A 27,881-nucleotide genomic window follows, 5' to 3' on the forward strand; every position below is an offset into this window, starting at 1 on the left:
GATGTGAGAGATAAAGGCCAAGTTGTTCACAAGATTTTACTGTAGAAAGGTTTTTAGTTACCAATATGATTATTTACTTAAATTCTTCTCTGTGATCTTTTCCTATTGCTCCACTTCAGAGCCCTGAGGCCAGCCATCTCCAGAGGATTACTTGGAACATAATTAGTTAATTACTTTGATGGGGAGGAGGTGTCAGCTGCAGAATTTCAGTCTATCATGGCTCATGTTCTTGGTGACTGAAGACTGTCAGTCCTGTTTACTTTCCTGTTTAAAGGGAGACCTAAGAACTCTGTTCTTTTGTCCATGCACCTATTGTTCTGAATACCCATCTAGATTACTTGAACCCTTGTATTTAATTTAGTCTGAGAATTTATACGATTTGCTTGGGTTAAGGAGTACCAGGATAAATACCCAGACAATGATCTTGGCAGAGTCTGGAAAAGATTGGTAACAATAAGTAGTGTCCTTCACCAGCACAGCCAATTCTGTAGTGAGTTTTAATCCCTGCATTAAAATGATTGAACTGCTTAAGTGAGTATCACAGGCTTGGTGTAAATTTTAGGTGTATAAATTCCCTTCTTGTTTCAGAAACATAATGGGATTTTAAGAGGACTGTATTTCAGTGCATACTGCCTTCTTGTTTTCTAGACTTTATATTGAATTGTTCTAATAGGTTTGAGTGAAATTCAGATGTATTTATTTTTCTTATAGGAGTGCTTAATGCTGTCCAGGTAGTACAGACAATGTAGAAGTGCATCTGAAGTTCAAACCTAGTGCATGTTATGTTGTTACTCCTTCTGCACACATAGCTGCCATCAGTGTTATTAATTACTTTTGAAATGGGGCTTTGCACCTGGAGTAGGTGACTGTAATTGGAGGCTGCTGGGAACAAAAGCAAACAGGATTTTTTGCAAGATACAGAGGAAAAAAGTGACAGATTGCAACAAAACCAGCTCAATTGCAATTTTAACATATGCTAAGAAACGAGTATATTACAGACAGCATCTTGTGACTGTATATCGGAAACGTTATAGTTTCTCTTTCACTTTTGGAGAGCGGTGCCTATCAGCGTTTGAAGCGGTCATCAGTTGAATTTAAGATAAAGTCCTCAAAGTACAAAGCAATTTAAAGGCTTAGGAAAAGAGCGATTCAAAGGATCATTCTGTCTCTTCACTGGTCTTCATGCACCTTCATTTTGAACTGATGATGATTTTTAATAGTAGGATTATTGAAATATCTATTCTAAGTGAAAATATTTTCCTAATTTCTTTTCCGGAATAAGTCTTAATTGGAAGGTATGTTCTTCTTTGTAGTATGTGCCTAGATGTTCTTAACATCCGTTTGCTTGCATTAATAGTATGTGTGTGCTTCTGTCAACACTGATAGAAGGCATGGTATGAAGGTGTTAACTATTTGTTTGCTGTTAAACCTGCCTTTGTCCTCCTCACACTGGGATAGGGCTGTTAATACCCTTTATCAGGTCATGACTTGATAATGGCTCTCAATTCCCACCCTGCTCCTGCTCTCCTCTCACCCACGGACACACCACTTTCGGCATGTCTCTGTGTTTTCATCCTTCCTTCTGTTTGCCCTAGATATGTCTTTTCCTTTTTATCTCATCATTTTTTAACTGTCCCAGATGGGCTGACGCTCAGAGGGTGTAGCCGATAGTGTAACTGTGTTCTGAGCTCAAAGGCAACAGAGATTCCTAGAGCGCTGGTGTTTTGAAAGAAGAAACTTGCAGTATGGCTCACTATTTTGCTTAGTTCAGGAGATATTATCAAGTTTGTCTACATTTTTCCACGGAGTTTTTTTCCTTATTAGAGTGGAATCACGTTTCAGTTTGGTCTGTTGGCAGCATTCTTACCTAAGTTCATGGGAAAGGGTGAAGTGAGAGAAAGCAACTCTGAACCTCCCAAGTCTGATCTAACTCTGAAATTAGCACTCTTTTAGATAAGGACTGGGTTAGACTTCGCATGGCTTGATCCTAAGAATTAGGTCCTTTAGAGCCGTTTTGCAAGCTGAGGTGCTACTTGATTGATAATACCTTGCAGTTCAACTTCACAGTTGAAACTTCAAAAGAGGGCTTTAAGTAGAAAGGAATAAAAATGAATGCAATAAAGCTATTATGACTAATTAAAATAACAGAGTGGCAAATTGGAAAAGTATTAAAGACTTGTTCTTATAGGCATGTAGCTTCAACATGTAGTTGCTACTTAAGTATGACTTTTTGACAGTACATTGTTAAAGTACTAATGAACGTTTTTAACTTTGCAGGTGTGTACAAAGTAATATTGTGTTGCTTACTCAAGCTTTCAGAAGGAAGTTTGTCATCCCAGATTTTATGTCGTTTACTTCCCATATTGATGAGCTATATGAAAGTGCTAAAAAACAATCTGGAGGAAAGGTAACCTCTTTGTAAATTCAACTTCAAATTTCTGTCGATTTTCAGTATTAACCAAATGCATCATTTGTTAAGTAGACAGATTTTCTTAGTGTGCTTTTAAGCAAAATTAAACTGGCAACTTGATGAAAGAGTTTGGAAGTTCAGTTATGCCTGCAACTTGTACACTGTGTTAGAAATACAGTTCACAGCCTCCAAGAATCTTGTAGCATTTTGATGTTGGAATATGAAAGTATTTTTTATTTTACATAAACTATGAAACTGCTGTATAATTTGTCAGACTACTCTTAGGCTATAGAATAATTATGCAGTTCTACACATCTGTCTGGATTGTGTGACAAAAGTAATTGTTAATACTGTACCTTTGTTAGTAAATAAAATTTATTCTGGTGCTTATTTTCAGTAAATTAATTGAAAAATCCCAGATTGTGTTACAAGCTAAAAATTTAATATTATTTGGAAATGCTTAACATGCTGTAATACAGAACACAGATACCTCTCTGTGCTGAAAATTTTACTTTGAAAAAAGCGTTTTATTTGATAATGATCTAGTGAATATAATAATTTCTAATGAAGTTTTAGATACACCAGCTTATTATTTGCAGAAAAACTAAGTTGTACCTTATGTCTTCTTTTCATTCATATTTATTTTAATTAATGGGGACTAAATTATTTTGGGTATTGTAATGTGTCTCTCTCCCTTTCACACTGATAGGTTGCTGACTATATTCCACAACTGGCCAAGTTCAGCCCCGATTTGTGGGGAGTGTCACTTTGCACCGTCGATGGACAGAGGTATATTGTAGCTTCCACATTTTGTTCTTGGAATAGTTGAAGGAAAGACAGAAGCAATGCTTCTGTAGTATTAATATTTGGAAGTTGAGAAACTTTGTCTAATAGTACGTGTGCATCAAGCTGTATAACTTTCTGTGTAGGTCACAATGTACCTAAGTGGTAGCTCCTCTGCATTTTAATATTTTCACTGTAGCATTGTTATATAATCTGTGTGTCACTGAAAAATGCAGATTCACATTCTTGAAAACGGAAATGAGGATGTGGAAACTGGACAGAGCTGAATACGATTTGGCTTTTCAGGTTTATCAAGCTTTCCCCTGTAAGAGTGTATGTAGGTCTTAGATTGAGTCAGAGTTACTTTATTTTTCTCAGTAACTGAGAGTAGCAGAGACACTTAGGAGCCTAGATGTAAAGGGATACCTTGCACCATCTAGCTGAGAAGTAACATGAGCTCTGTGTCTTCCTCTGTGAGTACACAATGCAAGGTGCTCATCAGCTCAGCTGATCTGCAGTTTGCTATGGTCCTACTGCATGTTCTGGAAACTGCAGTTTTTAGGTGTTGTATTTGTGAATGAGGCGTTCCTGAGAGCATCAGACTTGATTCTGGTGGCTGTGGCTTGGAGTTCATTTTGCCATGATCTGTCGAGATCCTTATGTTTGCTCCTAATTAGCCATATGTTCTGTAATCTCAGGGGAGGAGCTGTACAAGTGAGCAGAACTATTTTTTTCATCTCCCTGTTTTAGGTGACTGAATTATAATCTATTAATAGTAAAAAACCTTATACTTCCAATTGGCATTTTGCTTTGTTTGGATATTATGTGCTAATGAAAGTTCTAACAATGTTAATTTTTTTAATATTTAATGTTGTGTAATGTTAGCTTTTATAAGGCCAAAATGGCATTGTGATTTTCACCAAAGCCTTCTTGTGTTTTCTGCAAAGAATAGAAGCAAATACACTCCTGATTTTGCCATCAGACGAGTGGCTGCTTCAAGCCTTTTGCTCTATCTAGATGTGGCATATGCTGCTTGCATGAGTCACTCTTGAGTGCAGTCTGACATAGATGCTGAAAGTAAACTTTCCAAAAGATAGCCTTGTAATAAGTGTTATATCTTTGCCATTATTAAAGGAAATGTAAATACAGCCATTTGATTATTGTTCTCAAATTGCAAAACCAAGCTGTATCTCATCTTTTTTATATAGACATGAATTGGTATTGTGGTTCTCTTTGGGTCAGCTGTACCCTGCTGGGTATGTGGTTTGCAGTTGAGTAGGATAAGTGTAAGACTAGAGGTCTTCAGTGTTTTTTTTTTTACTCTGGTACAAACCCACTTCTGAACTTGCTTTTATTTTATTACCTCTGCAGTAGTCAGCAACTGACTTTGTTGTGCTTGGCTTATGGAGTCAGTTGCTAAAACCTCTAAATCTCATTGTTATGTTTAAAATAAGATTTTAAAATATGGTTTTGCTATTTGGGATGTTTTTGTTAATAGTCCTTGTGTGTTGAAGGACAGATGAAACCTTTAACACTCTACTGGCACAGCTGACAAACAGGAAATTTCAAGCCTCCTCATCTGTGTTTTTCCTAGGCATTCTGTGGGTGATACCAAAGTTCCATTTTGTCTTCAGTCCTGCGTCAAGCCTTTGAAATATGCGATTGCTGTCAATGATCTTGGCACAGAGTATGTGCACAGATATGTTGGTAAAGAGCCTAGTGGATTGAGATTCAACAAGTTGTTCCTGAATGAAGATGGTAAGATATACATCATACTTAATAATGCAAATACTCAGCTTTAGAAAATTATGAGGCAAGCCTACACAGTTTTTTCAGTCCTGTCATTTTACTGTATCCTCCTAAGTCTTACTACTAGGCAGTGTCCCAGAATATTTTGCCATCAAATGCTAGTGAAAGATGTTTTATTGCTTCTATTCAATTTGCTAGTTACTGAGCTATAGGAAAGCCCAAAGAATTTTAACAGTGCAGGTATTTGAAATGTATTTTTATTTAGTTGAGTTGGTAGCAATGGTCCTTAATCATGGCTTCTGTAAACTGATAGTGAAGGAATCAAAGATGTTAAATTGATTTTAAAAAACATGTCACTTCTCAGCCTTCTGAGAAGCAGGTGCTGGTGCCAAAGGCCAGCACTGACTAGTTTCCAGAAGGTGAAATCTTCCCACAGTTTATTCTAAATTGAACTTGGCTGCTGATTCAAAACAATGTCTTTATTTTTTTCCCTGTGGCAGGAGTATTTTAGCAAGATTTTCTCATACAGCACTTTCCTAGATTATTTCTTTTTCATATTATATTAGTTCTTAAGCATGGAAATGCTATTTTTAAAAAACTTTATGGCACAAATCTGAAAGATTTGTGAGAAAGATGACTCATGTAGCCTTAGAGAAATACTGGATGTTATCTCTGAAACACAAATGTTTCTTCTAGTGGGTCTGTCTCAGTGAAAAACAGACAATGTTTCCGTTGCCATGGTATTGCAATTAATATTTAATTACCAGCATAAGGCTTGGATGGCATTTTTGTCAAGGACTGTATTGAATTCTGACTTAAATATCTGTATTATTAATATATTAATGATACATGATTATATTTTATGCTTATAAATACATGCAAATTATTTATATTAGAATTATTTATTTCGTTTATACATTAAAATTATTTTTCTATACTTAAAAATGCAATTTATTTCTTCTCTTTTATCATGTTAGTAAATGGTGATGAAATAACAATGTAGGAATACATTGCCAAGAAAGGATTAAGTGTTTTCTCAAGTTATGCTGTCTTGTTTTTGCTTTTCTGATTTTTACAAATACAGTTATATAACAGTGTGAAGGCTTGTCTTTCACATCCTACAAAAGCTTTACTATAAAAAAAGCTTTTTGGTGCTGAAAATTGCCTCTTCATTCCCTTGAGCTAATACAGATGTTCTATATTTTTTATTTTTAATAACATGACAATGTGTAGTAATTACTCTCTTTTTATTGCTACTTTTAAAATTGAACTATTGGAAATGAATTGGTGGGCTGTGGTCTTTTACATTACTGTTATACTTCAAGAGTATTTATAAGGCTGTTATGCATAAGAGAATTTGGACAACTGAAATTTTGACCAATGAACATGAAATTAATAGAGAAGACTTAATTCACATGATAGAAAATTTAATTTTTAAGTATGTACTTCTGTGGCTGATAGGCATGAGGAAATAAAAGTGCTGGAACTGACCTGGATGGCCTCTTATACACTTAAGAAAAGATTAAAACAGAAAGTAGAAGTCTAATAAACAGAAACATTTCAGTTATAGTGAAAGGGAGGTTGAGTTTCTCCAAGTAAAGGAAGAGAAGGATTTAAAAGATTAAATCTACACTTTACTTGTAGATTTAAACCACTGTATAAACTTCAGATATGCAGTCAGTTTGCAGATCCATAAATACTTTGAAGATCAGATTTGGAAATTTTAAAGAAATAGATTTTTAATCTATTTAGGTTCTAAATATTCAGATAGAATAGTAGTTGAATTTCATGGTTGTAATCCTGGTTTTATGAAGTGATGCACAGGTGTCTGAGAACTGTTTACGTGCATCTGAAGGTATTTTTTCTATATTTACTATGTGGAGGACTCCTAAAACATATAGTTTTTTATAGAAAAGGATATCCTTGCATTTCATTGTTTACTAGTATTGAGATTCAGGCTGGAAAGAATGAAGAATATTTTAAGACGATTTTAAATTATAGCTAAAAATGCCAAGTGAAAACAAAAAGCTGTTGCTGTCTTTTGAGTATGTGTTAGTTGTAAAGTGGCCAGAACCAGTACAGGTATCTTGAGATGTTAAGCAGTGAGAGACAGGAATCTTGAGAGTAGAGGAACCAAGAATACCTTGACTTTGAAGGTGAGTGGTGACATCCTCAAAGAAAGGAGAAGCAGTAGCACTTTGGAGGATATATTCTGTATGGACATACCACATTGATAAGCCATTCAATTGCTGAATGCTAAATAACCATTGCACATCCTTTTTATTCAAACATACACATGATACAGAATCTGCTTGATCTTTGAATTCTTGAAGAGCAGTTGCCAACATGTAGAGTTCTGTAACTCTTCTTGTATCTTCTTGGATACAAGAAGGGCCAGTTGCCCCATGCTGTGGCTTGGGAGCTGATGATTTAGTATCAGGGTAAATTTGTCTTCAGGTATGAACAGGGTTGTTGGACCTGCAGAGGGTTTGCCACACTTTGGGATTTTCAAGACTCAGTGAATGGAACCATGGCAAGAGCCTTGCATTGAGTGGGAGGGTGGAGGAGATGACCTCTGGATGTCCCTTCTGACATGCAGGCTGTGATGTGAGTGCTCATGTGATCTGTGCTCAGGTTGTGGTCACTGAGGGGCTGTGGAAGTGCTATTTTCTTATCCAAGATCTGGTGTTAATCGAAAGTCAAATACATTTCACCCTTGTGGCTTGTTAGTAGATAACAACAGGACATTGGATATATGTGGCTCTTAAGTGCAATCAAATGAAATCTGAACAATTTGTGAGTCTCTTTCATAGAGATAAGGAATGGCAGTAACAACTTAAAATATTATCTAGACAGCAAGTTTGTATAAACTTTGTAAAAGCTTCACTTTTTTGGAAGGTATGGGCCTTATTTTTCTGCTAATAGATGGGTTTGATTTATTTAAAAGTTCCTTTTAATATTGACTTTCTGAAAAATACTAATAAAACTTGAAGATGAGCTGATAGTCATAGATGGCTAAGTGCCATTGAACACAACCAGTGTAATTTTTGTGGGAATATATGTGTATGCTGCAAATACCAGACTCATCTCCAAAACCCAAATAGTCTCAAATTTCTTTTAGAGTTCATGCTTGTACATCATGTATAAAAATACTGGGCACTTTTTGTGCGGTTTGTAAATCAGTATTTTTTTCAAATTTGGAGATAAGGGAACAGCAAACAAAGAATTCAAACCTGTCATGATATTAATGTATTGAGAATTGTTAGAAGTTTTCAGACACCAGCATGCTCAGAAGCTAACATCCTAGTTAAAAGGCACAGCAAAAATGTTAATTAAAAAAGGGTAATTTGTGGAAGATTATTTGGGAAAAATAAGATGGCTTGTGAAGAGAGGTTTTTAGAAAAAGGAGATACAAAAGAAGGTGATTCATTCAGCAGCCAAGAATGACTTGGGAATGCAAAGATACCGTTAATATGGAGATCAGTGGGAAAAAGGAACATGTAAGTGTAGCAGGCATATGCAAGTCAGCTATGAAGTAAGTTCTTAAATGAAGAGGATTCATAATTTTCAAGAAAAGAAATTATACCAAACCAAATAATTTACTGGATTGTTAGGTAGCATAAGGCTGAATATGTTCTAAGCTATAAAATATTGTGCTCAGAATTAGAAAATATTGTGTACAGTGTTGGATTACAGTAATTTTTAAAGGTTTAAGATTATATAATAGCTATTCTGTAGTAGTAGCTTTTCAGTAATACATAAATCTAGAAGAATTTTTTACATAGGCACTTGACTGGTTTTGTTTGACACACATGTTTTGGAATATATTTGTAATTGAAAACTTTATTTCACAGACAGGCCTCATAACCCTATGGTGAATGCTGGAGCAATTGTGATCACATCTTTAATCAAGGTAAAAAGTTAATTTTTAGTTTCTCTCTGAGTATTTTAGTAGAATTTAGAAAAAATGCATTGTACAGACTATAAACTGTTTTTGATTTTTGTCTGCAGTATCTGATGGCACTTTACTCACTGACAGATAGACAAGCTCTGATATTTTTGGGAATTGTCACCCTTCCAAACAAATACAATGTTAGAATAGCAGTTTCTAACAAGTATCAGTGATTCTGAAAAACTCTTTTTCCTTGCTGGTATTATATTTGTGTCCTTCTTTAGCTGAACAAAACATTATATTCTCTTGAGAGTGTTGCCTTCTGTTTGTTAATTACTGAGGAAGTATATTTCTCAGGAATATAATTTATAGCACTCAGAAATACTTTTCTGAGTGTCTAGTGCTCTTTAAGAGCACAAAGTTACAAAGAGTATTTCTTGCAATGCAGAAGAAATGGAAGATACTATAATTTGTACAGGAGCTATGCTGCTATATCTGAATGTCAGTCTTATGTGGAATTTGTGTGCTATTAACATCCTGCACCACTAAATTATATTGAGCTTTTATGGTACATAGTTGCTGTTGGGATGTAAGTGTGCTTTCATAAATAACAGTGTTTGAAAACAGGTACTTATTTTGCTGAGCACACCAGTTCTGAATAGTGAGTCCATGATCTTGAGACTTCTGGAAAGCTGTTTTTTTTGTTTTTGTTTTTGTTTTTTTTTTTTTTTTTTTTTTGGTAGAACACCTGTATAAACGCCTTGAAGTTGTTAATGGTATAAACTCCATGTAATGTTAATGCTTGCCAAATACTTGACTTGTATTTTCTGCTGGTTTTAATAGCCAGAGGTACAAAAATTTATTTTTTTTTTCCTAAAGGTACCTGCATAGAGTTCTGGGGAACATGTCAGTCCTCTGGAATTTTTGAGTAGTAAACTTGATACTGTTACTTCAGAGGTCTAAAAAATCTTGTTTACTACCTATTTCTTGGTTGTATTTCAAAGTCCATTAGCTACAGTGTGTTTCCTACCCCTTATTTCAAAAACGTTGATTTAAAAATTACTTAGATCATGATTTTCTGTTATTTTATATTTAAAGAAGGTGTCAGAACTCCTGCTTAAAGACATTTATCTTTGATAGCTGTAGGTGAAAGAAAATGGCCTTAAGTATGACAGGTAAATTTATTCACATTTAATATTTTTAAAGGTTGACTGAGCATTGAAATTCACTTGGATAATAGTGAATTTTAAAATCTGACTTAACACGTTTGTCTGAAATGTCAAAATGTGAGTCCAACTACAACATGCCCTACTGATCATAAGGCAAAACAAAAGCATGTGCCTCTTGCAGAAGGCACATAGTTCTTGATAAGTGGTCTACTTCTGAATAGATGACATGGATTTGTTTAATGCATGCAACTGTGGTATTTGTTAGAAGGTTGTGGATTGATTTTGCTGGGTGGCTTTTTTTTAACTTTTATTTGGGTTTTTCTGTAATTTTCTTATAAAGAGTATTGCATTGCACTAACATTTCTGCATGTGGTAGCTGCACGTCTAGTGGACACGTATCTTACTTATCACACCATTCTTTGTTTTCAATGTGATTAAAATGTAGATTATTTTCTGTACTGCTTTCACTAAGATGCCATTTATCATTTGAACAACTAACCAAGGTATATATATTCTGAAGACAATTATGTAGAGGGTCACAGGTACAAAACTACTTAGTAGTTGTAATTTTTGTGAAGTTACTTCTTTACAATCTGCAACTTATTATTCCTACTAACCAGTGAATTACATAATTCACATTTGTATTTGATCTAATATCAAACTTACCTTTTTTCTGAAAAAGGTAGCTTCATTAACTCATGTTTTGTCCTCAATTCCTCTGCATTTATTCTTTTTAATTAAGGTGTTACTTGTCTTGAAGACAGCGTATGGCTCTTAAAGAAAATTTAAATTCACCGAGCATTGCAGATTTACCTAACGATAGCATGTTAATAACTACAGAGAGACTGCTGCTGTATTTCATGGTTAAGAATGCTTTTATCTCCTTTGAGATTCATTCTCTCTTTCTGAGAAATGGATCTAAGAACTCTTTCATTGTTCCCATACATTTTAGCAGTTGTTAGTAGACGTGATCCTGTAACCAGCTGTCCTTAGAGCCTGGCATAGATTATGATTGTGGATGAGAGATGATGCTTGGAGTAATCTGTCAGAGTATTTTAACATGTAATATGTTAACATTTTAGGGGTGAAAAAGGCTCTTAGCATCACATACCCAGTTCTGAGTGCTGTCAGAATTTGGTGTTCCTGCCTTGGAACAAGGCAGGGACCTAAACTTAACATTACATTGTCTTTGCAATCCATAATAATAAATCATTAGGGGTATGTGCATGTTAAGTTACACGTTTGTTTGAATTACTTAGGCATGGCTGTATCCTACTCCTGCCATCTTAAGTGATTTTCCAACTACCTTGTGTTTGGGACTATGATGTATTTATATTTTGGTCCCTTAATCCCTGTCTCTGTTCTAATTGTACTTGCATTACACTCCACAGACTGTTCCAGCAGTTTAAAGCATATATCTACAATAAAAATGCATTAGCAAAAGGACATCCTGCAGGTCACTTTTAAAGAAATAAAAATTAAAAAAAACCTGCTATAGACCTTTTCCCTTGTTTATAATTGTGCAGCCATTTGCCAGTATTACTAGTTACATTAATGACATAGCTACACTAATTTTCAAATAATTTTTATCAAAAGAAAATTGTAGTGGCAATTACAGGAGTTTTTGGAAAAGTGGTCTGAGATAAAACAGTAATTTTTATCATGTCTCCAAGGAGATACAGGTGCTTGAAAGAAGATGATTCAACTGCTGTATGGATTTAGTACAGATTCAGCTGTCTGTACATCACATTGGCTGGGAAAAGTCTTTATTGCCTGTAGTATGGATAGATTTTACTGCTTTGATTTGTTAAGTTTTCTTAAATCTTAAACTCGGTTCTCAAAGCTTGTCAACTCCAGGCATAGCAGTGGTTTTGCCAGGGACTTCCCACTTCTATATTACCTTTACTGACTGTCACATTAAAAGTGCAGGTGAGAGGAAGAGGAAGGGTTCAGAGAGAAATATATGGAAGAAGGCAGATGGCTGTGGGTAGAATCACCAGAGGACAAGGGATTAGTCTTAAGCCATTTTCATTGTATGCTTTAACATTCCATCTGTAGATAAAAGTTTTCCTAACCTAACAGCAAAGGTTCAGGCAAATACAGCATCTTTAGATTCTCTATGTGCTGGCAGCCACATGCAGGACCTTAGACAGTGTGGACTTCATTGCTCACTGAAGGGAGGTGTTCTATGGTCTTGAAATATGGGGGAAGCATTTAGACATGTTGGCAATAGCAAAATTCATAGTTGTTGCGAAAAATTTGGTGTACAAGAAAATGAAAATGCTTGTCTTGCTGACCCTAAAAAAACCTTAGCTCAGTAGAAGCTTTTTTTTTTTTTTTTTTTTTCTAATAAAATATGGAGGGGGTTGTGATGTATTTAAGAACTTTCTGAATATGCTGGTATTACAAAAATAAATCACGAAATAAATGAGGCAAAGAGTGGTAAAAAAACCTGTCCAGCTGTGCCAAGGGTCTGTTTGCAGTCAGGATTCAGTTATTAAGAAACCTATGCAGTTACAGTGTAGTACTTGAGAGGTGGGAAAATGCATGGTTTATTTGACAATATAGTTACAACAAATAGTACTGATTTAGCTTAATTGCTCTATGCTGTCATTCGAGTTTTCCTTCCTCATAGATTGATGTGTAAATGTGCATACAAATCACTTTTCAATATGTGTTGGTGTTGTGATCTTCTCTGCCAGATACTTGTCTCTACTTTGGTGATGTTGTCTCTTTTCCTAGGTTATTAATTTTCTTCTGGTAACTGATCTGGGATAGAACTTATATCCATGTTTTTCTCCACTTTTTATTAAAACTCAAATATATTGGATGTTACCTGACATAGGATATGTTGTAGATTCTGTGAAATAACATTTTAAATGGTAACACACGTACAGAAGTGAAAGACAAAAAAAATCTTGCATGTATTTGAAATTTTGATAGTGTTGGTCTTAGGTCAAATGCTGTCTGTCACAGTGTACTCTGAACTATTGTAGAGCTGAAAATGCTTCACTGAACTGTGAAGACACCAGTTCTCACAGAACAGGACCATCTTAACAAATAAAATATGAAAAGTGTGTAAGTAGAGAAAGCTAAAATAAAGATATTAGTGGCTAGCTTCATGAAAAATGCAGACATCTTAAAAAAAAGTTTTCTTGCACTCTTACATAGGATTATGATTTTTTTGTTTCTGGATATTTTCATCACAGTATAGTGTTAGAATATAGATTTGGCTTTAAATATTCCAGAAATTAATTTTTAAATAATCTTCTATTATTAGAAGACTATATCCTTCTCATGATCCAGGTGATTTTATTAGCCTTACTTAGATTCAAGATTGAGAAATTGCTTTAGTAAGAGACATATGGTAAGAGCTTATATGCTCTTATCATAGAAACAGTGTTGATCAACTAAAAGGAGCTAATATTAACTACTTTTCTATTAAATTTTACCTAATTTTGTTGTTGCAAGCTCTGGTAAGTATCCATGGGTCTCTTTCCTATGTAGGTATGTAGCCTTTGAAACTGTATATTTTTTTAGTAGAAATACAAGTAATACTGTGCAAGCACCTTAAAAAAAAAAAAAAAAAAAAAAAAAGAAAAGGGAAGATCACTAAAACCTGACACAGACAAAAAAATTCAAATTTATGGTTGACAGCCATGGTGTCCATTGGGGTTTTAAGTGTTTACAAAATCATATTGAGCTGTCTTCTGCAAGTTTGAATTTTCTGCCTATCAAACTGCCTCAGTCTTAACATTGTAAATTTAATTTTGTATTCATTTAGAAGTGTTTTTTCATATGCATATACACACAAGCATGTATAAGTGTGTATATGAACATATTCTTGTAAATGTACAAAGTGTTTGTGGCGTTTAGTGCATGGAATGTTTTCTTTCATATTCTACACAGGTTGAATTGCATCTTAACTTGAAAAACACTTTTTTAGAAATATTGTCACTGTGCCCCCAAACTCATAGGTTTATACAGTCAAGCTAAAAATGTGGAAGAACAGAAGTTTCCTTGTCCCTTATGTTTGTTTAAGTTATTCTGGAAAAGCTGCTCGGTACTCTGAATGTTAGGATTTTATATTTGCACTTGAATTTTAATCATAGAATGTGTGTTGCCACTGTCTCTCTCCAGCTTTTTAGGAGGAGCAGGACACCTCTGTCAGCTGCTGAAAGAGGGGAACTAATCTGTTGGGGTTTTTAGTCACCATGTGTATGGAAGCAGTTTCTTATTTCAGTAAGGTGTTGGTAGTAAATCATCCCTGCTGAGGTCAAATAGTTCAGGTGTCTGAGCAGTCTGGTTTCAGTAGCAATGTCTTTGTGTGTGATAAGAAATACCTCTACAAGAGCGTGGAACATCAAGGACTGAAAACTCATCATCTGCCTTAGGATGCAGAAGATTTTCTTCCCAAAATATGACTTTAGTTGTGAACTTTAAAAGGAACCTTTTTTCTAAAAAGTTGATGTGGAAAAAGTTTGCATTGAGTCTTTTGCCCACCAATTTTATGTGCTGCTGGTAAAGCCGTGTTTTTGTTGAAGCGAATTTTTTTCCACTGGGCAGAACAAAAAAGTGAAGTATTATGTATTTATATTTTTGCAGAAAGCATGATCCCTTTCTCCCTCTTTTCTTTTTTTTTTTTTTAACAAAAGAACCTGTTTCAATTTATTATACATGTCTAACCATACAATTATCAATGCAGCATCCCATAACTAATGCTGACCCACTTTCCCAGAAAAAAAGATGTTCATTGTGCATTTGAAAGGTTGAAAAGGTTTTTGTGGTTTAAATGTTGTTACATATTTTACAGCATTAGGATCTATGGAATATTTTGACAACTGCAACAGTTCAATGAAGTTGGTAATTTCTTCTTTTAATTATTTTTCATTGAACAGATTTGGAGTTAAATTTTTAAGATTTGTGTTCTGGTATATTATACAGGAACATTTTGATGAAATGTATCATGCGTTTTTTTATCTAATTGAAAATTAGCTAGAGATTATTGCCTTTAGGACTAAGGTTGTTAGCCTTTAAACATAAGGTAACCACTGGAACATAATTTTGAGAGAACAGTGTGGTGTTCCTTTCACCAGTGATTGTACGTGTGTGTCTGCACATCTTCTTGTAGATGAGCTGAAGCATGGGCTTCCAAGATTATCTGCAACACCCTAATCCACATACAGAGTGGGAAATGAGACTGGCTTTATGCATTTCATTAAGTAAAATACTGGTTGATATAAAGCTTCTGGTTTTTCCACTGTCTTCCCCCCATCCCCACGCTAAACACACTTCAAGTAGCGTCTTGAATTGTTTGAGATTTGTTAGTCTTGTTATTCTAAACAGAGTATCTTTAATATTAAAATTTTGTATTAAAACAACTTCTCCAGATACATTGTTTCCACTTGTGTATGCGATGCCATTGTTTTTTCAACTTCCTCCAAAAAGTCGACTTGGCTATTAAAAAAGATTTAAAACTCCCCCCATGGACCATGTGCTATTTTTTACCTCCCACTCCTCTTTGAATCTCTTTTGATAGGAATTTGTGAAAGGTCATCCATCAGATACCTCTAAAAACTTAATATCTTAAACCAGCAGTTGCTAAATTTGAGAGTGCTCTTGAATGAGTGAGGGGGAAAAAAAAAAAAAATCCTCAAAATAGCAGCCCTCATCCTCCCCAAAAAACCCAAACCAGCCCACCCTAAGAATTAAGTTTCACTATCATCCTTATTAAGATGGATTTAGATTTTCCTGTACATTGTCAGCACAATGATGTGCCCTATGATGTGAAATTCTATTTTTCTACCTGTTTAACAGTTTTTAATCCGATATTTTTTAATTTATTGCAGTTATTTTCATAGTAAGGGGTAACACTTCATTTTAAGTCTTCAGTCTAAATTCTTAGTATGGGCACTGGCCATGGAAATATTTTAACTTCAGTAGCCTGAAGTTAGAGTCTTCAGAGTTGAGCCTATGCTCAGCTCTGTTGGTAATATGAGAATAGCTTTGCCTTACTAATCTATAAAAAGTTAGTGTTTTTACTGTAATTATCGTGTTTGTAGTTACTTTTGTATTTTTTTTGCTTTAGCTACTGCATTTACTTATGCTAAGCATGTAAAGTTGAATAGAGAGCACTTAAAATAAAGCATAACTTTTTCAGTTTAAGTTAATCTCCAACATACAGGTGTTTAAGATGCATAGGATTATTTAAATGATAATTAAAAATTTACTTATCTAACACTTTAATTTTTTAATTAATATATGAAGTGATTGTAGTACCTTATTCTTAATTAGCCTCATACCTTAGTTATATGCATTAAAATCCTAATACTGTTAAGTGAACTAACTTTGTTTCTTTGTTAACAATCTTTGTAAATTATTTTTCTTTTCTTGCAGCAAGGAGCAAATAATGCAGAAAAATTTGACTACGTAAGTAAACATTATAACTTCTCTTTTTTAACTAAATTCAGTGGTAAAATTTAAAGATGACAAGAGAATTGAAAGTGAAATTTTAGTAATACCCTGTGTTTTGTTTTTGTAGATGTACTTGGTTGTTTAAACATTTAGTGATTTGTATTGCATTTATAAAATGGTGTTGCAAGGTTTAGGGTAAGGCTGGGTTGAAAATATGTAACCCTTTTATGTGTAAAAGTATTGCTTTTCTTCATCTTTGTCTCTGACAGGTGATGCAGTTCATGAATAAAATGGCTGGTAATGAGTATGTTGGATTCAGTAATGCTACGTAAGTATTTTTATTCATTTAATGAGGCTGGGGGAAAGGGTTTCATCTGATTACTGGTATATTGAGCTTGTGACAAAGTCCAGTTATTTACATTTCAACTGGCATTTCATCCCTTATATTGGAGGGTGTCTTTGACTTACAATTTACAACTGAAGCTGTGCATGTCTCTGACATCAGTGTGGCTAAATTTCACCTAAAAGCGTTGGTTACCTCTTTGAAAATGTCATTGTTCTGTCTTAGTGCTCTGTTGGTGCCATGGCAATGAGAGCTGTAAGTGCAACTCTTCTCTTCCTGGCAATTATATTAAAAATTAAACTCTGCATGTTGGTGGCTGATGGCAAATGTTTAGAAAGCATAGTTCATACAAATGAAACTCCTTCTGCTTTTTTATTTTGCATATTTAAATTATTTTGTCAAACAGTTCCCCTTGTAAACTCAGTGTATAGCATTTCAAAAACCTTGAGAGCTTTTTCAGGCAGCACGGGGGAAATAATGAAGATTCACTTTAGCAGAGTTGCTTCCAAGTTGCCAGCTGCAATGCTTGTGAAGAAGTGTTTTTCCTGAGCTTTGTTACAGTAAGAGGTGTGTACTGTAGAAGGAACCAGGCAGGTGTTCCTCCTTGAGGTTTCATCCTTACCTTAAAGATCACAGTGAGGAGTGCAGCTCTCAGTCTGGCCATTGTCTGACCTGCTGTGTGATCCTCACGTTCCTGCTTTGGGCAGGGAATGACTCTGTCACTGTCTCAGTGGGGGATCTTCCATTCCACTCTGGCCTATTTAGAAATGCTTCCAAGATTAGGATTTTATCCTCTTTGCCTTCTCTCCAAGTCAGCTTACATTGTGTAGGTAGCCAGTACTGTGTGTTTGGGTGTCAGTGCTGATTCACTCCAACTGGGTGAACTGGAATGAGCTGCTGTGGCCACTTCTGTCCCATTAGTAGAATATTTGTGTTCAGAAGTGATGTATCCTTTACATGGAATTTTACTGAATTACATTATCCATCTTGAGTTCAGTGATTTTTTTGGGGTTTTTTTGGGAAGTTTGACATGCTGCCTTGTCTTTTTTTTTTTTTTTTTTTTTTTTTTTTTCTCTTTTAGGTTCCAGTCTGAAAGAGAGAGTGGAGATAGAAACTTTGCAATTGGCTATTACTTGAAAGAAAAAAAGGTTAATTTCTTTATTGTTAAGTGTATTTTGAAGATGATGTGCTGGGTTTTATTTGTAGTCTGTGAAGACTTAATTTATTTTATGTACAGTATAGCACAAATTAATACTGGATGTGTCTTCTCAATGTTATTCAAAGGCTGTAATTTAAAAAGTGTGATGTTTATGCCATTCTAATAATTTTTGTGCATTATGGCCATGGTAATTTGCTTTATTTGTTGTAAAACATATAATCTGTGCTGTAGAGGTGACTTCATAAAACTCCTGGATGCATTTTTCAGTTTGCTTATTTAAGGATGTTGAAAACTATACTGGAAAATATTTTAGTACCTAGTTTGTTGATAATGCTGTACTTTTAAGTCTTTTAAATCTGATATCATTAAGTATTTCTACTTACTACATTTAAATGTTTATAATAAAATATGTCTAATGCTGACAAAATTGCAGCTTAATTTGTCTTCCTAAAAGCAATACTAAAAAAACATAATTTTACCTTACCATCTTCTTCTATTTTTCTTCCTCAGTGCTTTCCTGAAGGCACGGATATGGTTGCTATACTAGACTTCTATTTTCAGGTAACTGACTTTAAAATTGAGACTCTATAAGCTTAGAATTGCTATTGTAAGCAGTAGAAGCTGATTTGTGCCTAGACATGGAGGCTTTCATGACTTGCAGTTACATGTCAGCCTCTGTTTAACTGTGGAAATGACAGATGCAGTTTGATATATCCACATTTGCTATTGTTTGGGTGATCTACTCAGATGTCTTTGTTGCTAATACAAACTGGCAATAGTCTTTAAACCACGAGAAGCTAGAAGCTTGAAATGTCTTGTATTACTTCAGTGAGTTTGACAAAACACTTCTTCTTTGGGTTGCTGCTTACTGTGCTGTGGAGTAGCTTAACCTCTGTGTAACTGGAGAATGCATGCTGAGCTGTAGGCTCCAGGGGAGTGCTACAGGGGAAGTCATGGGAATATCTCCTTTTGGTTTAATGCAATGCTTTTGAGTAAGAATCTATCTATATATATATTTCCTTTTTTTTTTTCCTTTTTTCACTTTCAGCAAGTTATTTACAATTGTCACAAAATGAGAACTTTGCAAGTGTGAGGTATTTCCTCAGTAAAGGTTTCCTAATGTTTAAATGTTCACAACTCAGCCCTTCTATGTAGAGTTCTCAAGAGGCAGTTCAAGTTTTTACTGATTGACTTCATCTGAGAGAGTTAAAAAAAATAATAGCTGAGTTCTCAAAATCTGTTTGGAGACTTGCTGTTACTTATGCAAATTATAAGCCATTATTTTCCTAATGCAAATTTTAATCAAGTTTTTTTGTGTTGGGATGCACCTGCTCTCTTATATTTAGATTTGATAAGTATTTACGAAGTAAGGTATGTGTTATTAGTTGTAGTTGACCTCTTGTTGAGTTAGAAACTAGGTACAAGCTGATAGTCTACTCTGATCTTGTGACAGAAGAGAACGTGTAATTTATTTGAATTTACTGTGTAAACACACTTTTAAATGCCTTGTATCCCATTGCCTGATATGTTTCTAAGTGGAAGCTATTAATAAGTTAAGAAATGCTAAAGCTTACTTTTCTGATGTATTTTAATTTGGCCTCATTTTTGTGCTTTCTGATCTCTGATGTAATGACCACATGTCATTCTTTCTTTTTTCCCTGAAAAATCCCCTTTTCAACTCATGCTCAGGAAAAGGGTAGCTCATACAGGAGCAGCATTTCTGTTTTTTTGTCAGGGTACAATGCTTACCTTTCCAACATTCAGATTCTACTGAAGAGTCTAGTTATTTCTTTTCTTTGGGTTTTCTATAATGCTCCTTCCTCCCTTTTGTAACTGGGAACTTTCTGAGCAGGAATAAACATATTTGCCTATTATCTCTGTAAGCGAGGATGGATTAGTCTCAGTTTAGACAAAGGAGGTACAAAATGCAGGTGCTTAAACTGAGAACCTAGAAACAATTTTTTTTTTTGAAAGTAGGTGATATTATGTAATACTTCATATGTTTAAAACACAGTTGCCATTTTAGATGCGTCTCTGACAATCTCTTGATTTGCAACTCCAGTTGATTGGACTAGGATGTATTGAGTTTGGCACCCGGAAAATAAGAATTCCAGGTAGTAACTACTCATGCAAACGTGGCTTAGGTAACTTCATGAAGTATCATGTAATGACTGTTTGGCAAAAGCAAGAATACGAGCACTAGTTTGTTTACTTTTTAGAGCAGCATTTCAGCTTCAGGTTGAAACCAACTTATCTTTTGGTTTCTGCAGAAATGAGGCAGCATCAGGTGATGGCATCATATCACATTTCCTGATGTGTCACCAAAGTATGTATAGTCTGTACTGAAGCAGGGATCCTGGGAAAAACTATGGTGTGGTTGTATCATTACTATATAAGAAATTAAATATGAGAAAGGTGAAATACGGCTGCATCAGCAGGAAGTGCTGGCATTAAGACTTGCATGTGCTAGAATTTGCAGCTTTAAATTCTCCTAATAATGTGTGGGATCTTCTAAGGCTTTAAAATAAAAAACCCACCACACGAAAAAAGCTCAAATTGAAAAAAAAAACAAACCAAAACCAGTCATTCTGTGGCTTTGCCATTTAAGCAGATGCAAAATACTGAGATTGTTTTACAGACCTTTTCCTCTCAAAGCAACATAAGGGGGGTGGGGGGAGGAATTGAGCAGAGACACTAACCTGTGAAAATACTGTCCCCAGCTTTTAAGAGGGCTTACAAACACTGTCACTGGGATCTTTATAGTAGAAAGATTCAGACTGTATTAATTGATGCTACTAGAGTAATCTGTAACAAATGTTATGCTACAGGTGATTTTGAGATGTTAATTTAATATTTCAATATTTTGGTGATCCTGCTGTAGTTGGCCATACTGTGTAGAAGTACCAGTGCTTATAATCTCTGTTTCTTTTCCATAAGCTTTGCTCAATAGAAGTAACATGTGAGTCAGCAAGTGTGATGGCAGCAACTCTGGCTAATGGTGGCTTTTGCCCAATCACTGGTGAGAGAGTCCTGAGCCCCGAAGCAGTCCGGAATACCTTGAGCTTGATGCATTCCTGTGGCATGTATGACTTTTCAGGGCAGTTTGCCTTCCATGTAAGTACTTTCCAGGTATTAATTACAGCTGACCAGGAAAGGTTAATCTGTGCTATTATTTTCCATGTTCCTGGTGTTGCCTTTGTTCAGATTGGAAATAAGTAGGTTATTGTATGTTTTCATAGACACTTGACAGTTTTCTTGTGGTTTTGTTTTTTACCTTCTGCAGTCAAGATTTTTACAGCTTCATTCTACCACCTTGTTGCAAGGTGTTCATGAGACACACATTTGTGTACTACTGCTTAGTCATAATTACTTTTTTCTAATAGATTTAAATTATCTTTTTCACAGTCTTATTGACTCACTGTATTCCTGACAGCAAATAGGTTTATGATTGTAAACCTTGGATTGTCAGGTTATTGTTTATCTTAAAAGAGATAAGTAATAACGCTTTCCCAGCTTCAAGTGCCTTCCAGATACATGTTTTATAATGCAACACAATAATCTTCAGGAAAATGCTGGTGTGATACAATAGTGAGGAGCAATTGCAGAGGCCAGTAATTCTCTGATTATTCTGTAGGTTGGTCTTCCTGCAAAATCTGGAGTTGCTGGTGGGATTCTGCTGGTTGTTCCTAATGTCATGGGCTTGATGTGCTGGTCACCTCCTTTGGACAAGATGGGCAACAGTGTTAAAGGAATTCACTTTTGTCATGTAAGTAGCATTGACCTTGGGTTTTTTTGGTTGTTTAGGACTTTTTTTGTTTTGGGTTTTTTTTTTTTTTCTTTTGCAGCTGATGTTTACTGAACTTCAGTTGGCAGTTGGCATGGCTGAGATAGAAATGAATTAAATAGTGATTTGTGATTGTTCTCTACATAGCAAGTTTCATCTGATTCAAGGGTGAAAGTCTAAGGATAGATGTTTGCTTTTTAGTAGTAAATAGAACTAGAATTCAGTGAGCATTAAAATATGCCAGAAACACTGGAGAAGTCTGTTGTGGAAAAGCTTTGAAAAGGAACACTTCATAGGGTAATGAAAGTGCTGGATTCCAGTATATTGCATTAAAAATTGTAGAGCTCTATTTATAGACTTTCTACCTCTATTGTCATAAAGTGCAATTTTCAAAACACTGGAAATGCAACTCTTATTTCATTGCAATAAAAGAAAGAGACTGTAATGAGATACTGCCATTCTGATGTATTTTTTAACTGATTTTTGTAAACCATCTGACATAAAAGATGTCTTCATAGATGATACCCAGATGTTGGACAAACCCTTCCTAGCAGCAGTTAAAACTTTTCATGCTTCTATTTACACAGCTTCAAATTAAGATGTTACTAATTCTAGTTTAAGTACTTTAAAGTTTCATATGAAATCATCCTGGTAACTTGACTCTAAATCCTAGAATAGAGGGGTAGGTAAAGGATTTAATGCATCAATTCTGCATTGCAATGAGACCTAAAAGCTGATACATGATTGTGGCATACAAGGAACATTAATGTAACATTCACTTTTAAAAATAGAACAGCATTGCCAAGTTTTGTAATTACAGCCTTTCATGTTGCAATTCAAACTGATTGAGAATCCATTATGTCACTCATTTCCTCGTTTCATTCTTTTCATTGAAGTTTGATGTATTGGACCAACCACCAACCCAGGCTATTTTTTCTCTTCTTGAAGTGTTCCATACAGCTGGAGTAGAAATTTATTAAAATAGATATTTTGCAAATTGCTTCTTATTTGGTTTTTCTGTAAGAAGGAGTTTAAAGGTATTATTAGAACTTTATCCTATAGATGTGTTACGTTCAAAGTGCCTTATGGACATGGGTATTGATTCATTAAATAAACTTCTCTTCTTACTGGTTTAAGTTACTAGGATATGATGCAAAATGTAAGTGTAGTATTATTACTAACTTAGATGTGTTTGGCTGTCCTAAGCAGATGATAATGCATATTCTTTAAATACTTGCAGGATCTGGTTTCTTTGTGCAATTTCCATAACTACGATAATTTGAGGCACTTTGCAAAAAAGCTTGATCCTCGCAGAGAAGGTGGTGATCAGCGGGTAAGTTCCTGTCTGTGCTCAGTGAGTATTGCTCATAGACTTCAGAAGAAATATGGGAAGTTCTTCTCTAAATGACAAACTGCTCAATGACATGTATTGCATCAAAGCTTTCAGATAATCTAGTTAGAGTATATTATTTGTGGACACCTACCTAGGTGGACCACACTATCATAAGGTTTTGTGTGGGAGAATTTACTACTAGATTTGTAACTCCGTTTCATGCAGTTCATCTGCCCTGCTAGATTAGGTGGATGGTATCTGATGGGAGTTGCAAAGAGTTTTCCTGTACTGGCTGCCTTTAATAAAGACTTGACCAGCTGGTGGGCTTAGCCTTTCTGTTGTGTGCTGCAATGCACGAGATCTGTGTTAGCTGTATTTTCATGAGGATATCTCTGACATCACATGACCTGCTGAGAGTTGCACAGGCAGTGAATTCAGGCATGAATAGTGCTGCAGACAAGAACCTGCTATTTAGGGAGCAGTGTAAGCAGTGTCTGGGAATGAGCTGAATCCACTCCTGCTACATCTACAAATGATACAAGTGTGAGGGTGTTGAGATAAGGGAAACCTCTTTGTTTTCAATACCATTAATGTTTTGACTAAGGCATGAAAGTTCCAATAGGTATGCAGTAGAATGATTTTTAAAGTGCTTCTATTTGCATGTATACATCTTAAAAATACCCAGTTTTGAATTTGATTTTTTTTTATAAGTGGAAAAGGGAGACTAATAGTTTATGTGAAGAGCTGAAAAACTTGAGTCAGTTAGCAATGACTGCAAGTATGGATTTTTTTTTTTCCTTCAAGTACACTAATAAATAATGTATGTTGCTTGAACAACTAGCATTCCTTTGGACCAATGGACTATGAGAATCTCCAGCAAGAACTTGCTTTAAAAGAAACAGTATGGAAAAAAGTGTCACCTGAATCAAACGAGGACATCTCCAGAACCGTAGTGTATAGAATGGAAGGTCGGGGAGAGCAGAACTAAACGAATGGGTTCTAGTTTCATTAAATTCTTCATTTTAAAAACCCTCAAGCATCTCTAGATTTAACTTTGATTTGAATATGTTTACCTGGTGTTTCATTTATATATACATTTTGTGTAAGTTCTGTATGCTATACCAAAAAGATTGTCAAAGTTCAAGGGTGTGTGGGGAAAAAGCATGTGCAAACAAACCCAAAGCTGTAAACTGACTTTTGTAGTTCCTTAGAACACATTTAGTTTAAAAAAAGTAAAGGTAAATCTTAGTGTTTTCAAAGATGTACCACGGAAGTGGTATGTATTTGTTTATTTTTGTTTATATCTGAGAATTTTAAATATATGAACTTTGAGGCTGAGCAAGAACTTGTGTCCACTGAGCAGGGCCAGCATGTAAAGATAGAATATGAATTAAAATACAAAATAGTGTTCAGCAAAATACAGCAAATTCCTAAATTTCTAAATAATTGTATATTAAGTGGAGATGGATTCTGAGTCATATTATTACCATGTCAGGGTTATTTCAGTGGGAGCTTTGAACAGAAATTTGAACAGAAACGGACCCTTGGCATATGCCATGCTAGTGAAGGTTATTTTTTCTTTTAATCAAACCATTAATAAGTATTAATGCTAATGTTTTAATAAAGAGAGCAAAAATGCCTGGGCCGGAGTGGGAGAAGGAGGAGGGAAAAAACCTGTCTTGTTTGCAAGTTAACTAATGCAGCAGAGAGATTTCTGACCCAGCTATTTGGAGCGTCTCTCTTGCTGCTTGTGCTGCCAGCTGGTAGTTATGACTCAGAAGTCTGCCTTACTAATAGTGCTGTACTCCACCCTGGAAAGGAATGTAAGCAATCTGGGGTTTAGAGTGGTAACCAACTGAGCAGTGAGCAGGAAGTATGTTCACAGGGGAGCAGATAGGTAGATCTTATTAGAACTGTTTACAGTTAACTTATTTTTCAACCATTTAATATGTGTGTATGCTCATATATGAAGACCAGAGGTTTCACTTACACATGAGCAAAGTCTCAAAAAGTTATCATTAATGGCTATTTTTTGGAAATTATTTTGAGCTTGCAGCTCTGCCAGCTTGCTGAGAAAGAGGACTTGCATTTTTCTACAGGCAGCTGCATCTCTTAAGCTGCATAATTTGATAATTTGAGTATCTTGAGTAGGGTGTAGCTCCAAATGATATATTTAAGCTTCAGATAGGCTCAATAGGCAGTTCCAGACAGAGGTCAAAGACTTGCTAAATTCTTAATGCTTGCAGGAATTAGATTCTTGGTAATGCTAAAAATCTTAGAAAAATATTCTCTATAAAGTTTTCTCCTCTTTGCAAATTTGCAAATAATCTGATAGTACACATCACACAGAGTCCTGGTTTATCAAACTGGGGAAACTTGCCCAAGCAATGCTAAATGGTATTAGCTGATAGGGGATTTTAAGAGACAGTGACAAACAGTTCAGTAGTAACCTTCACCTCTTCTCCTTGCTCCCTTCCCCAGTTTCCTCTTCCTTTTTTTATCTAAAACTCCAAAACGCTGGTATATGGGTTTTGCCTAATGGCAGAGTTAGATTTTCCTGCCCCTTGTTTTGACCCATCTGGATGTTCATGAGCTTAGGAAGATGCATAAAACAGAGCTGATATTCTCTGAGAAAGCAAGCTGCCTTTAATTATTTTGTTTAGGTATTGTTAGTTTTGCATAAACATTTGAAAAAGCTCTGACTAAACCCTGAATAATCTTCATTTAGCAGAGTATTGTAAAAGGCTGAACTTCCTATCTTTGAAGCCTAGGATGAAAATATTTAAGGAAAACAATACAGAACATCAATTTTCAATGAATTTGATGCCCTACTGGGATGAAGAGGTAAATCTGTGGTGCAGGTGTCAGTAATAAGTGTCAGTCATGAATTGCTGAATAATAACTATTTTATAATCTTATCTCCGATAAGGTTAGGTTTGTTAGTGCTTATCCTCAGAATAAAGGCAAAGTCTTGAATTTACAAAAATGTCTTGCCTGTTTGAGGATTTTGCAGTAAACCAGTAGCTACAGAGACATAAGTATTCAGATCCTGCAGAACTACCTGAAATACCCTCAGTTGCAAGAGGGAACATAATGTGTCTGTGCTGCTAATGGAAAGTATTTACAGTGGTGACACGTTGCTGGATGACTTGCTGATTTAATTAAAAATGGTAAAAGCATGATGCAGGATTTTCTTGATCTGATTCTACCCACCATGATTTTAATACTGTTTGAAGCCACTTCTAAAGATGTGGTTGAAGATGGATAATTTTTCCACATGCAAAAACTTGTGGTAGAGTCAAGTCCTGCGTAGGAAATACAAAGATAAGAAGACAACTAGGTCTTTAATATGCGTAATGAGAATATTTAGGGTACAGCTTAAACAATCTTTAAAAATATATATTATATATATATATTACAGTTCTGTAATATATGCTTTTGAAGCCTGCCTCAGAATTGAAGGCAGCTTCCAGCTAGGAAGAGTCAGGAGGAGACTCCTCTGAACCAACAGTTCTGTAACTTGCCCACACTTGTAGTTTCTTGCCCTGGCTGCCATGTGTGCAGATGGCTCCTGTTGGTGGCCAAGGTCACCCACCATGGGCAGTGGGAGAGGCTGGGGCCTTGGTTTTAGTCATTCCATGTGTGAAGTCTGCAACGGTTTTAGTGTTCACCTGTGCTACAGTAATAGCAATTCTTGATATTCAAGCATTTTAGCTGTTTGTTTGTTTTTCTTTGTCAGCATCATTAACATTTCATTAGAAATGTAAATGCTTTTTAAAGATTTATTTTAGCATTTGTGTTGTACCTTTTGGCTCAGTTGTTAAGTTACCTGTCTCGTTTTCCATTTTTCATTTGCATTGTATGTTATTTATGTATCTTGATTTCCAGCATGCTTATTTTTGTATTGTTTAATAAATTTATTTTAAGCTGATTTTTTATTGTATTTTTTTTCTCTCAATGGAGAACAGGTATATTCAAACACATTTTTTAGATTGGTAATTGATATAGTGAGCACTCTGTTCTAAAAAAGATTCTGGAAAGGTAGGTAGAATAAGCAGGTTAGTGAAACCAGTCATTGAAAACTTTCCTAAGACTTTGTAAACATTTTGTACAATATTCTAATTATTTTTCTCTTTGAACTGCTCTCTTAGTTGAAAGTAAAATCAAAGTAGCAAAACTTTGTCACCATGACCTTTTTAATAAAGGAGTCCTGGTTCAGTAGAATTATAGTTTTGAAGATACTGATTCAGTCACATGCAACATGCATGGTTAGTGGTGCCAGTGTAGTAACTGCTGATCCCGAGCATTATGAAGGGAAAAACACAGCTTGTAATAAATCGCATGTAGTAGGGGAGGTGGTCCAAACCCCACATTGTAGTGTGGGATAGTGATGGTGGGGCCTGCCTATACTGAGGATGGTCAGATTGTGAACTTAGCTTTTCTGTAGACTGGTTTATAAGCTGAAGTGATTTGTTCTATGGTTGTAAAATTAGCTGAGTGTTCATTATACTTCAAAACATCGCATATCAAGGGAGTTTATTCTCTAAAAGCCATAAAGATGATGGGAGGAAAAAGAGCAGTAGGTACAAAGAAAGAGCCACAGGTGATTTACTATAAAATTATTTTGGCTCTTATATTCTGGTTTTCAGCATATTTTTTTCAGACCAGTAGGTGGGTAGATGGTAAAAAGACAATGGATTCAGAGGAGGGTGGGTGGGAGGGGGGGGATGGATTATGTTGTTTTTTTATTGCTCATATATCTCTTGGTCTTGATACATACATGTCATTGATGCACAGTAATTTGTGAACAAAGGAATTAATAATGAGCAGAATTTATGTATGATG

At 35.2% G+C, this 27,881-nt stretch overlaps 1 protein-coding gene across 2 annotated transcripts in view; it reads left to right on the plus strand.

Annotated features, from left to right (window-relative positions):
* The window catches only part of GLS (glutaminase), a 58,258-nt gene that overhangs the window by 10,900 nt on the left and 19,477 nt on the right, over positions 1 to 27,881 (plus strand). The window contains exons 4-15 of one of the 2 annotated variants that reach the window (XM_056495740.1): positions 2,278 to 2,407; positions 3,120 to 3,199; positions 4,788 to 4,951; positions 8,797 to 8,855; positions 16,400 to 16,432; positions 16,687 to 16,745; positions 17,842 to 17,908; positions 18,430 to 18,480; positions 20,857 to 21,033; positions 21,554 to 21,685; positions 22,944 to 23,036; positions 23,878 to 26,967. In XM_056495740.1, coding sequence (XP_056351715.1) covers positions 2,278 to 2,407; positions 3,120 to 3,199; positions 4,788 to 4,951; positions 8,797 to 8,855; positions 16,400 to 16,432; positions 16,687 to 16,745; positions 17,842 to 17,908; positions 18,430 to 18,480; positions 20,857 to 21,033; positions 21,554 to 21,685; positions 22,944 to 23,036; positions 23,878 to 24,024 — 1,192 coding nt within the window. In that variant the 3' untranslated portion in view covers positions 24,025 to 26,967. Of the gene's footprint in view, positions 1 to 2,277; positions 2,408 to 3,119; positions 3,200 to 4,787; positions 4,952 to 8,796; positions 8,856 to 16,399; positions 16,433 to 16,686; positions 16,746 to 17,841; positions 17,909 to 18,429; positions 18,481 to 20,856; positions 21,034 to 21,553; positions 21,686 to 22,943; positions 23,037 to 23,877; positions 26,968 to 27,881 lie in introns of those variants that run through there. The other variant, XM_056495739.1, reaches the window with a different exon arrangement.

The sequence above is a fragment of the Oenanthe melanoleuca genome, chromosome 7 (genome assembly GCF_029582105.1).
Source record: "Oenanthe melanoleuca isolate GR-GAL-2019-014 chromosome 7, OMel1.0, whole genome shotgun sequence".
NCBI classification, from domain to species: domain Eukaryota; kingdom Metazoa; phylum Chordata; class Aves; order Passeriformes; family Muscicapidae; genus Oenanthe; species Oenanthe melanoleuca.